Source organism: Coregonus lavaretus (genome assembly GCF_964263955.1).
Source record: "Coregonus lavaretus genome assembly, chromosome: 21".
Lineage (NCBI taxonomy): Eukaryota > Metazoa > Chordata > Actinopteri > Salmoniformes > Salmonidae > Coregonus > Coregonus lavaretus.
The window spans coordinates 39,197,192-39,210,272 of record NC_140008.1 but is presented as its reverse complement, the minus strand read 5'-3'; the positions used below and the strand labels follow the sequence as shown (position 1 = coordinate 39,210,272).

Sequence of the window (13,081 nt, the reverse complement as noted above, 5' to 3'; positions counted from 1 at the left end):
CCACCAGGACAACAATCCTAAGCACATAGCCAAGACAACGCAGGAGTGGGTTCAGGTCAAGTCTCTGAATGTCCTTGAGTGGCCCAGCCAGAGCCTGGACTTGAACCCGATCTAACATCTCTGGAGAGACCTGAAAATAACTGTGCAGCGACACTCCCCATCCAACCTGACAGAGCTTGAGAGGATCTGCAGAGAAGAATGGGATAAACTCCCCAAATACAGGTGTGCCAAGCTTTTAGCGTCATACCCAAGAAGACTCGAGGCTGTAATCGCTGCCAAAGGTGCTTCAACAAAGTACTGAGTAAAGGGTCTGAATACTTATGTAAATGAGATATTTCCGTTTTTTATTTTTTAAACATTTGCATAAATTTCTAAAAACCTGTTTTTGCTTTGTCATTATGGGGTATTGTGTGTAGATTGATGAGGTGAAAAAACAATAAGGCTGTAACGTAAGAAAATGTGGAAAAGGTCAAGGGGTCTGAATACTTTCCGAATGCGCTGTATATCCTCTGTAAGTGTTTTATTTATACATCACTAGTGATTTACTAGGCATGATATGATACATTTACTGTAAGGTCAAGAATATGTCCTCTGTAAATGTCATGTATAAGTCAAACTTCCCTTATAATTGATATGCCTGATAAGTGAACAACTCCAATCGTAATATGGTATCATATGATGACATTACATCCTGTACAGTATGTTATGGGTGAAGCCTTGATGAAGATGTCCTGGCAAAACAGAGTGCACTCTGGGACGATACCGCTTTAATCCATAGCTGTGGCTGTTGCTACTCTGCTCTTAAAAGTCCTTAACCACTAATTTCCAGTGACACTATACCTTAGTGATATGGACATACTTAGTTAATGAAGACATTGTTTTTTCATGTGCTAGTTGTGGTATCAAACCCAAGTGATGATGGTATAACATCACCAATTATAGCATCCCATGGCTCTGGCCACAGCTGTTATCTGATGCTTTGCTGTGCTGTGGTCCACATTTACATCCTGAGAGCGAGTGGACTGCTAAGTGCCAGGAAAGAGGGCTGTCAGGTTGTCAGCGAGGCTCACGGGGAATGCTGGGTGGTGGGTGCTGCTGAGAGGCGCAGACCTGGGTTCAAATACTATTTGAAATAATTTCAAATACAATATACTGTATGTGCTTGATTAAGCTTGCCTGGTCAATAGAATAGTCCAAAACCTGCAAACCTTGCCCATCTTGCACTCCAGACAGGCTAGACCAAGCACTCAACGTATTTGAACGATTTCTAATAGTATTTGAACCCATGTCCACTGGGTGCTGAGGCATGCCCTGTGTTGTCTCTCTTCTCACTCCCACTGCCAGCAGTGGCCATGGGTAGATGTTTTCTAGAAGCAAACAGTTGCTTTTCACACCACTGGCTGGCCCATTCTGACAAACAGATGTTGTGGAGCGGAAAACCCGGGATATCCGCTAGGGACAAATCCTTTTTTAAATATGTCATTAAATGCTTCATGTAAGGCAAGACATGTTGCTGTTCCAGCTGTACATTAAACACATGTTATCGAGATGTGTGTGTGTTTTAGGTAACAGCATAATTATCATAATCATTACATTTCTAAACATGTAGTGGACCAGGGCCCAGGTTCCCAAAAGCATCTTTGATGGTTCTAAAGATGAACTTAGCCTTAAGATGCTTTTGGGAAACTGGGCCCAGGGCATTTCGGTGGTATTGAGTGGTATTATAGAGGAAAGACTATCTCTCGGGCTCGCGCTTTCTCACACTTGCTCTCTCTAGCGTGCGGACATGCCTGAGTTCATTGATGTGTGGCAGTAAAATGGAGCCAGACTCCAGAGAGGGAGAGGAGAGGTTGGGGATGGATGGTGAACAGTAGCAGTGAGGGAGACAAGGAGTCTGACCTCTGTGATGATAAACATGTCAGTGGCGGTCTGTTGATAAAGCCAAGCAGAGACAAAGGCAGGGCAGGGGGGCCAACCCCAACTCACTGAGCCTGAGCGATAGCCTGATAGCCAGCCTGGACAGCAGTAGGCTTATGGTTAGAGATGTGTATCTCTACTTCTCTGTCAACGTCATGTCCTACCTGAAGAGGCTTAAGTTACCAGAGCAGGTTAAGTAGCAAACACATGCACTGGCTTAAAGATAACCCTGCCCTGGTCTAGCCTGGGAGTGTCAGTGTGTTGGTGAGTGTGTTGTCTAGATGCTTAACGGTATGCACTACTTATAAAGCTGTGTCAGGATGTATAAGATTTCAGGGAAGGAGTTGTGATGTTGTGATGACAACATTTTGTTTGGCAGTGTTTGGAATACAGAATAATGTCTGTATATAAATGTATAAACAAATTCTAACTATTCACTTTAGGGACAATCAGGACAATATCACAATAAACTCAGTTTGATTGGTATTTTCCCAGACATTTTGAAATGAGAATAGAACATTAAACACTGTGTTCTCAACTGAAAACATATAATTTATGTTTTGTGTTGTTTTCATGGTTTTCTCATCATTCCAAATGGCGAGAGGATACATAGGAATGCATGTGAAAAGAATAGTGACTCTCTTGACCATAAAGGAGGCCCTTCGCAATGCTGCAGTTCTGACAGTCAGGGATCCAGTCTAATTTATACCCTGAGAAAGGCTGCATGTCATGGCCATACATTTAGTTGCGGTGTGCATTGAAAAATGCGAAGGCCCATAAACCAGGCTGGGGGGAGAGACTGGGAACAATGGCCAGCCATCGGGAAGAGAGCCCCAACAGCTGCAAAGCCCTGTGTCCACCACACTCTCACACACACACACAGGTTTGTCTGAATAGGGTCCAACCAAGCAGATGTTCTGCCCCTGCCATCACAAAGAGGAACGTGAGTGATTGAAAAAAGAAACAAAACATCCTCTTCTTTCCCTGCTGTATCATAGAGGTTGCAGAGTAAAGCAAACAGACTCCCCCGTGTCTGTAAGTTGGAGAATGTTCAATTTTTCAAACAACTGAAACACCCTTTTCCTGCAATCTAGAGCCATAATCATTATGCTTAATTCTATGTTTATTCAATAAATATGTTTATTTTTCTACATATCTAAGCACACCTCTAGAGCTGTCTGTTACCTCCTGACTGGTGATTTTTTGTCTTTCTCTGCATCACTGCTAAAATCTGGGTAAAAGATTGAAAGGAATGTGAGTCTTAGTTAGTAATTGCCTGCTTTTCAAATCTATCAACCTTGTCAGCAGGCATGCCAGCTAAGATACTTAGACAAGCTAGCTACTCTAACTTAATTGATAGCCTGAAATGGCTTCTTGGTAGCTAGTTATGATGTTGGGAGATAAATTCCCAATCTGGGCTAGCTAAAGCCAACTTCATAAAATGTATAAGTGGCTAGTAGTATTACAGAGAAACAACATCCGTTTTTACCAAAAAAAGAAAACATATTTTGTTTTATTTGACATTTTTAAACAGGACAAATCTGAGTGGCCACATGCCCCTGTGCCCCCTATGGGTATGATGCCTCTGAGCAGAAGGCTACTCATGGTCTTGCACTTTCATTAAGCAGGTCAAGGACAGAGTGCTGTTATATTTGGGCGGCAGGTAGCTTAGTGGTTAAGAGCGTTGTGCCAGTAACCGAAAGGTCGCTGGTTCTAATCCCTGAGCCGACTAGGTGAAAAATCCGTCGATGTGCCCTTGAGCAAGGCACTTAACCCTAATTGCTCCTGTAAGTCGCTCTGGATAAGAGCGTCTGCTAAATGACGTAAAATGTAATGTATTTGAATGCTATAAAGGATTTTCACTTAAAAATAAGGAATTCCCAGCAACACTATATCATAGGTCTTATTCCAGAATAACAAAAAAGGGAATAATTTGTGTAATTACATTATATCCGTACATAAAGTAACATACGTTTGTTATTTTCTAAGAAAGTACAGAAAAATGAATGCATAAGTGATAAGTAACCTGTTCAATCAAGTGTTTTAGCCTACTGGAAGTGAAGGCAGATACAGGATAGCAATACTTGGTAGACATTAGTCTATTCACTCTTATCTTTTCTTGTGGTTTTATTGGCATGCTCAACTCATTAAAACAAATCTTGAGCATCTTGTGAATCTGTTCTGCAGACATGCACAGAAGTCATGTGGTTCACTCATGCCTTGTACTCCATATCCCCCGGGAAAACGTGCACTGACAAGTCAGTAAAAATCAAGAAAATATATATTGAGATTGACAAACATGTTGATGATAAACACGTATATATTATAGCTATATGCGTTGTTATAGTTTGTGGATTGGCTTGGAAACCACATTTGAAACAGTTATTATATTATTAGTATTATTCTTATTATTAGTAGTAGTAGTAGTATAATATTATTATGCTTGACCAAGCCTGTAGGACTTTGCATAATGCGTTTATAGATTCTCTGGAATGTAACCAGTGATTTACTAATCTGTCACATGTTGCCTCTAGGATACTATGTCACATGTTGTGTCTTTCTGTTACCAAATTCATAACATATTCGGTGAATTTGTACAATGTAGCAGCCAGCTAAACATTTTTGAACCTACTGCTTGCGCACGAGTTTGCGCAATGCGCTCCTATCACGGTCAGGAAATATTCCAAATATTTGAGACGCAAGCACGGAGATGAGGGGAGACAGAGAGCGGAATGCGGAGAGAGAGGGTGAAGAGCGAGAGGTGCAATTGAGCAAGTGAGCTAACAAGCTAACTAGCTATAGACAGTGAGGGGGCAGATTAGAGGTGACAGTGGAGAATGGAGAGGACTCCGTACACTCGGCGAGTTTTGTCCGCAGAAAGGGTACTCAAACTCGGTCTCTACCGACCAGGGGGCGTGTGCTGAAACTGGAGAAACACCGGTGGAAAGTAAGGAATGGCTGATCCTCTGCGGAGGACTTTACTAGCAAAACTTCGGGGGAAGAAATCCAAGAAAGGGACACCGGCTGGTGGATACGGCGCTGCAGCTAATGGGGGCAGAGAAGGTAAAGAAAAAGTTTATCAAAACCCAGACGGACAAGCTCATCCAGTAGTAATGTTCGCAGAGTTGCATTGTGTGACAGACAATATCATGAGAGGTAACGAGAGTTATGTGAACGGGATTGTAGAAAACAAGGTCGGATCAATTTTGGAGCAGAGCACGGTAGGAGTTGTTGAGACTAGTGTGTTTCCCCAGCAGTACGAGCCTCCAGCTACCATGCACATAAACACTAGCCGGGGGCCGGGAGACAATCAGGGTAGCGGGGGCTCGGAGTTTAGGGGTCGAGTTAATGAAGAACGCTTGGGGGTCTCACTTCAAATAGCAACGCAGTACGGGGGACACGATAGAGACGAGATGAGCAGAATCCATAAACAAGGGCCCGGCTACTTTTCGAGACAAGTACAACAAGAACACATCGGGAGACCGCACGAACAGAGAAAACACTTTGGCCCAATTCCGCGACAGTACAGCGCAGGGGACTCAATCGGGTTCGGGGGCAGTAGTCCTAAAAATCCTATTATATACCACAGACGGCCTGGTTTTGTAGATCGAGAGGTAGTTAAACTGACAGATGGCCACTATCCTGCTTCAAAGAGTAATGGGACAAGTGTCTGCTTTGACAAATATCTAAAGACTCGAGTCAGCGACAGGCAGGCAGACTCCTGCCATCAAACTGTGTACAACTACAAGGCAGAGAAGGCACAGATGTCAATAAATGATTTAAAAGGCAAGGCGAACTTGCATCCTGGCCAAAACCAAATATTGGAAACAAACGTTACAACTAACTGGATGCAAATGTATCCGCCGGGTGTCCTATGTGCGCATCATCCGACCGGTAGTTACACCGAGGAAAACATTGTTATTAAAAACATTGAGCGTTACGGGAGCTCGCCTGAATTTACGGGGAACAACATTAGGGGGACACATTTGCAGAGCCCCACATTCTTCCCCACTGAATTGGAGATATGCGAAGTAACCGTGGCCTCCCATTTCATATGCGCTAGAGAGGGAACACTCCGACACCACTCTATAGATAGCGAGGATGACGATTATTATGATAACGAAATTCTCCCCTTTTACGCATCGGAATCAGTAGGACCAAATGACAGAAAAGGCTCTGATAAAGTAGAAAGCATAGAGTCGGGAATAGATGTTCCAAAAGGACATGTCATCAGTGACAGTGCGCAGGAGACAGACAGACTACATAGCCAGCTGAAAGAGGCTTATTACCTGCTTATAAACGCCATGCATGATATTAGTTTTGATGGTCAGGTCCGTGTCAACGGATGTATAGATGAGAAGAGCTCCTCCAGTCACTCTCGGGACAGCATGTGCTCGTGGTCATCCTTCAAGCACATGGCCAGTGATGCTTGGTCATCTGGAGAGTACAGTGCCCAACAGGTGTCTGACATGGACTTGCTCCTGTTGTGCCTGCTGAGTGAAAATAATAATAATTTAATTAGCAAGAGCCTTGTGAACCAATCTGCTAGCAGGATTAGGCCCCCCTTACTGCGTTCCTCTAGTGACGGAACTATCAAATACTCCAGTGGTGTGCACAATGGGCCCTGTATCCAGGGCCTCGGTTCCCAAAGCCCTGCTGTTGTTGGGGCCTGTGAGGATGGGGATGGAGCAAGTAGGCCGAAGGCTGTTGGAGCCTCTGACCCATTTGAGAAACAGACTAGCTACGATGGTGGCACGAGCAGCGACGACCTGCTCCAAGACACCGGTGACGATGGCAAGTTGAACGAGAGGAGAGGCTCGGTCAACAGCCTTACCGGGTCATCTGACAATGCAGAAACCCAGCAGGGTGGTAACAACAATCGAGACAGCGAGATGAGCGGTTGGGCTCTGGACCAGGGAGGCTCTGCCAAGTCCCACGGTGTCACCGTCAACAAGATGCAGGAGTGGATGCACAAAGGCCGCCTACTGTCATCTGAGATGAAGCAGCGCATCGCAGGCTCCACGCCCCAACCCCATGGTGCCCACGGTGGCCTGGATAGGGCACCACGGCCCAGCCAGGGCCAGGTCAGCTCAGTTCCAGGTGGATCTAAACCAGCAGCCCTGACAACCAGAGTTCACAGGGCTAAACCAGCCGCAGTGGTCTCATGCCAGGGCCAGGCAACGCAGCAGTCAGGTAGGAAGGCCCCTCCTGGGGTGGTGGTGGCCCCCCCAGTGGATTCACTCTGCCATCCAGGGAATCTCCCCCCTGTTGTCCTCCTCCAAACTCCTTAACCCATATTAAACCAATCCGTCTGGTGGTGGTGGTGGTCTCAATCTCCCCCCTCTGGATGCAAACCAAAGGGACGCAATGAATGCTTGTCTGACCGGCCTATTTGCTTTCCTTAGTAGGATTCTCTAAAGTCTAACTGGTGGTGGGTTCTGGTTCTTCTCCTTCACACACTAATTTACAATACATTTTAAACATTGAGTATTGCGTCACAGGGTTATAGAGGGTCACACTGTAGTATTAACAATAACCACTAACTCACTCTGTAGTCTCATGCTGTTGATAACGGTGATACTGGGAATGCATAAAAAATTTATCTTAAACAATTAAATGTAATGTGTATAAATGTTTAATGTTGCTTACCAGCATAATTTGAGATGAAAACATTGTATCATGAAACACAAATGGATATCCTGTTTTGATATTACTATGTTAGAAAATCTCAGGTTGGTGTTCCATGGTGTGTGTGTGTGACTGTGGTGGGTTGAGAGTCTGGTCGAGGGTAAATCAACAGGGCACTAGGCCACATGTGCCGGCTGCTGTTGTTGACTCTCTGGTGCAGTGCTAGAAATAGTGTGATCTCCGAACTGCAGCGAAAAGGCCTCTCTGTTTGACTTGAGAGAGGGGGGGGGGGGGGACCTTCTAATCTCTCTCTCTCTCTCTCTCTCTCTCTCTCTCTCTCTCTCTCTCTCTCGCTCTCTCTCTCTCTCTCTCTCCTCATCTTTCTCTCTTTTTTTCCATCTCTGTCACTCTATTCATCTTTGTGTACTCGACTCTCTTCTTCTCTCATCATAGAAAAGTTCATCCACTTCTGAACTTTTCCACTGTCCAACCATACCTGTTGAAGTTGACAAACAGCAGAAGAGAGAAGAAAGAGCTGGGGAGAGAGACATACAAGCCTCTAGGCTATTTCTGCTGTGTATGAAAAGGGATGTATAGAAAAGACTAGCTCAGGGACCTGGGAAGGGAAGGTCCCTCTCTCTGTAGGTTGCTCTTGGGTAGAGGAAAGAAGGAAGTGGGGGGATTGGGCTGTCATGTCCCCCCTCCTTACTTCTCCATGGTAACTTGCATTTTAAAAGGACCTGGGAGTGAATATTTAGAATGCCATTCATGTTGTTTAACTTGTTTGCACCCTGTTACTTAATTCCTCAGTATCAATGAACAAAATGGGGAGTGATTAAGTATTTACAAAGATCAGCCCTAGAGCTTATCCTACCCCTGTGGGCCCCTCTCTCTCTCTCTCTCTCTCTCTCTCTCTCTCTCTCTCTCTCTCTCTCTCTGTCTCTCTGTCTCTCTGTCTCTCTCTCTCTCTGTCTCTCTGTCTCATCTTTCTCTCTCTAGATCTCTCTCTCTCTCTCTCTCTCTCTCTGTCTCATCTTTCTCTCTAGATCTCTCTCTCTCTGTCTCTCTCTCTCTCTCTCTCTCTGTCTCATCTTTCTCTCTAGATCTCTCTCTCTCTCTCTCTCTCTCTCTCTCTCTCTCTCTCTGTCTGTCTCATCTTTCTCTCTCTAGATCTCTCTCTCTCTCTCTCTCTCTCTCTGTCTCATCTTTCTCTCTCTAGATCTCTATCTCTCCCTCTCTCTCTCTCTCTCTCTCTCTCTCTCTCTCTCTCTCTCTCTCTCTCTCTGTCTCATCTTTCTCTCTCTAGATCTCTCTCTCTCTCTCTCTCTCTCTCTCTCTCTCTCTCTCTCTCTCTCTCTCTCTCTCTCTCTCTGTCTCATCTTTCTCTCTCTAGATCTCTCTCTCTCTCTCTCTCTCTCTCTCTCTCTCTCTCTGTCTCATCTTTCTCTCTCTAGATCTCTCTCTTTCTAGCTCTCTCTCTCTTTCTTTCAATTCAATTCAATGTAAGGGCTTTATTGGCATGGGAAACATATTTTAACATTGCCAAAGCAAGTGAAGCAGATAGTAAACAAAAGTGAAATAAACAATAAAAAATTAACAGTAAATATTACACTCAGATGTTCCAAAAGAATAAAGAGATTTAAAATGTCATGTTATGTATATATACAGTGTTGTAACAATGTGCAAATAGTTAAAGTACAAATGGGAAAATGAATAAACATAAATATGGGTTGTATTTACAATGGTGTTTGTTCTTCACTGGTTGCCCTTTTCTTGTGGCAACAGGTCACAAATCTTGCTGCTGTGATGGCACACTGTGGTATTTCACACAGTAGATATGGGAGTTTATCAAAATTGGGTTTGTTTTTTAATTCTTTGTGGATCTGTGTAATCTGAGGGAAATGTGTGTCTCTAATATGGTCATACATTTGGCAGGAGGTTAGGAAGTGCAGCTCAGTTTCCACCTCATTTTGTGGGCAGTGTGCACATAGCCTGTCTTCTCTTGAGAGCCAGGTCTGCCTACGGCGGCCTTTCTCAATAGCAAGGCTATGCTCACTGAGTCTGTACATAGTCAAAGCTTTCCTTAAGTTTGGGTCAGTCACATTGGTCAGGTATTCTGCCACTGTGTACTCTCTGTTTAGGGCCAAATAGCATTCTAATTTGCTCTGTTTTTTTTGTTAATTCTTTCCAATGTGTCAAGTAATTCTCTTTTTGTTTTCTCATGATTTGGTTGGGTCTAAATGTGTTGTTGTCCTGGGGCTCTGTGGGGCCTGTTTGTGTTTGTGAACAGAGCCCCAGGACCAGTTTGCTTAGGGGACTCTTCTCCAACTTAATCTCTCTGTAGGTGATGGCTTTGTTATGGAAGGTTTGGGAATTGCTTCCTTTTAAGTGGTTATAGAATATAACGGCTCTTTTCTGGATTTTGATAATTAGCGGGTATCGGCCTAATTCTGCTCTGCATGTATTATTTGGTGTTTTTTGTTGTACACAGAGGATATTTTTGCAGAATTCTGCATGCAGAGTCTCAATTTGGTGTTTGTCCCATTTTGTGAATTCTTGGTTGGTGAGTGGACCCCAGACCTCACAACCATAAGGGCAATGGGTTCTATAACTGATTCAAGTATTTTTAGCCAGATCCTAATTGGTATGTCACATTTTATGTTCCTTTTGATGGCATAGAAGGCCCTTCTTGCCTTGTCTCTCAGATTGTTCAGAGCTTTGTGGAAGTTACCTGTGGCGCTTATTTTTAGGCAGAGGTATGTATAGTTTTTTGTGTGCTCTAGGGCAACGGTGTCTAGATGGAATTTGTATTTGTGGTCCTGGCAACTGGACCTCTTTTGGAACACCATTATTTTAGTCTTACTGAGATTTACTGTCAGGGCCCAGGTCTGACAGAATCTGTGCAGAAGATCTAGGGGCTGTTGTAGGCCCTCCTTGGTTGGTGACAGAAGCACCAGAACTTCAGCAAACAGTAGATATTTGACTTTCTCTCTCTTCCTCTTAAAGAAAAAAGAAATGCATTAACCTCTCAAAGTGTGAGTGATTGAATTACTACCCCAGACTATGAACTCTCCTTTTATAGGCTCTTTCTTAATTTATGCAGATGTTTATATGTCTAGGCTGACACTAAAAGTGATCCCTGTTTATCCTCCTCCTGGTTTTTTAATTGTAAATTAGAACTCAATTTGAAGTCAGGAATATAATTAATTAGTGTAAATTATATTTTAGGACAGTCATTTTCAAGTCTAGTGTGCAATCCCCTGTAGATTCATCACCTACACTGTGCTTGCTTTTCACAGTGATGTGAGTCTGTGTGTCTAGGGAAGTAGGTTAAAATAGTGAGAAGTTGTCAGATGTCCTATCGCATGTATGTGTGCGTGTGTGTGTGCGTGTGTATGTACGTACAGTGAGGGAAAAAAGTATTTGATCCCCTGCTGATTTTGTACGTTTGCCCACTGACAGAGAAATGATCAGTCTATAATTTTAATGGTAGGTTTATTTGAACAGTGAGAGACAGAATAACAACAACAAAATCCTGAAAAACGCATGTCAAAAATGTTATAAATTGATTTGCATTTTAATGAGGGAAATAAGTATTTGACCCCTCTGCAAAACATTACTTAGTACTTGGTGGTAAAACCCTTGTTGGCAATCACAGAGGTCAGACATTTCTTGTAGTTGGCCACCAGGTTTGCACACATCTCAGGAGGGATTTTGTCCCACTCCTTTTTGCAGATCTTCTCCAAGTCATTAAGGTTTGTCAGTGGGCAAACGTACAAAATCAGCAGGGGATCAAATACTTTTTTCCCTCACTGTACGTGTGTGTGTGTGTGTGTGTGTGTGCATGCATGCATGTATGCATGCGTGCGTGCGTGTGTCTGTGCGTGTGTGTGAGGTGAGACCAAGGTTATTATAGTAAATGAAAACTGAAACTAAAATAAAAACTACAATTGGAAAAACAATTTAGTAAACTGAAATAAAAAATAAAATCGAAAAATATTTGAAAAACTAAAACTATACAAAAACTATTATCTTTGCCTGCAAAATGAAATAAAATAAAAACCATCATAAATTATGTTTAGTTGTATTTTTTTCTTCTAAACTTTGGGCCAAAATCAAATAGGGTTTTCAAGCTATTTTTTCTAGTGGGGTTTTCGAGCTTCTGAATCTGGTGGGTAAATGTTGCCAGTAGATGCCGATGTTTCAAATAGGCCTACCCACTGGCCACAGACGTCAGTTCAACATCTAGTTTTGATTTACGTTTGGTTGAGTTGTCAACTAACGTTAATTCAACATGAAATCAACAACAAATATCACCATGTCATTGGATTTAGGTTAAAAGTTGGGTTAAAAGTTTGTGAAGCTTGTGAAGTTGCTGGACCCGTTCGCAATCCACACCGACCAACTTGCTGACCAGTGACTGGGCCAAGCTAGAGCAGCCTGTGAAGTTGCTGGAGCCATTCGCAATCCACACTGACCACCTTCAAACTGACAGCCAGTTGCTGTCTGATGTGGTACCATGCCTTCTCAACCTTGAGTAACACTTGCAGTCTACTACTGTTGTAAAACAGTTAGCACAGGTCCTCCTGAAGTCACTGCATGAGCGTTTTGCCTGCATAGTGAATCCTCCGGCAGCCAACTTCGATCCAACCCCTGCAGCAGCTTGCCTGATGGACCTAAGTGTGTCTCTGGTACTTCACTCAACAGAGATGGAGCCACTGATGAGGGAAGCAGAGTCAGAGAGTACAGCCGTGGAGCAGCAGGACCCCAGGAATATGCCAGCACGATGAATCCAGCAAGCATCTTGACCACAGTGCTTCTTATATAGATTCCTCGCATCAAAGATTGTGTCTGGGGTCACTGTCCAGCCGGAGGGTCAACCTGGCAGGGCATTAAGTGCCCCGTGTGAGCTGCGGAAATACCTGAAAGAGGTAAAGTGGAGCATGTTAACAGAGTCACCTCTCCAGATCTGGCAGGCAAGGATGGCTGTTTATCCAAAGCTGTGCCCTGTGGCACTTGATCTGGTTTCTGCCCCTGCGTCCATAGCGTTCGTGGTGAGAATATTCTCTGTATGTGGACAACTATCATCAGGCATGAGAAACCGAACGACCACCTCTCTGGAACGCAGAGATACACCAGAAAATCTTGTTTGGTTGAACAGAAAGGCACACACACACAAACCAAGGTTTTCCGTTAGCCGGTAATAGCCGGCTTTTGGCCGATAAAAAAATAGAAAAGCCGATAAATAAAATTGTCGCCGGCCAATTGTCAGGGAGAAGAAGAAAAAATCCCATTTGAGAAATAATGCTTTTTAGCCTATTAATTGATGGCAATACCAGTCGATGGAAACACATTTGACTGGTCATGCTTATTGGTCTATAGGTTAATTTGCATAATTTAGTGGAATTAAATTGGTGTGTGTGTACAGTATATTTGTTATGTATCTTATTTATCACATGCGTACAGCATACAGATACAGAGCCTCTGAGCTGAATATCTGTCAGACAGCACGAGAACTGCTGCTACAGCATATCAA

General features: G+C 43.5%; 1 protein-coding gene across 1 annotated transcript in view; it reads left to right on the top strand.

Annotated features, from left to right (window-relative positions):
• Positions 1–4,658: 4,658 nt before the first annotated feature.
• LOC311149013 (rho GTPase-activating protein SYDE2-like) overlaps positions 4,659–13,081 on the top strand; it is a 95,569-nt gene continuing 87,146 nt past the window's right edge. The window contains exon 1 of the mRNA XM_084186084.1: positions 4,659–7,110. Within this exon, the coding sequence (XP_084042210.1) occupies positions 4,872–7,110 (2,239 nt within the window). The 5' untranslated portion in view covers positions 4,659–4,871. The remainder of the gene's footprint in view (positions 7,111–13,081) is intronic.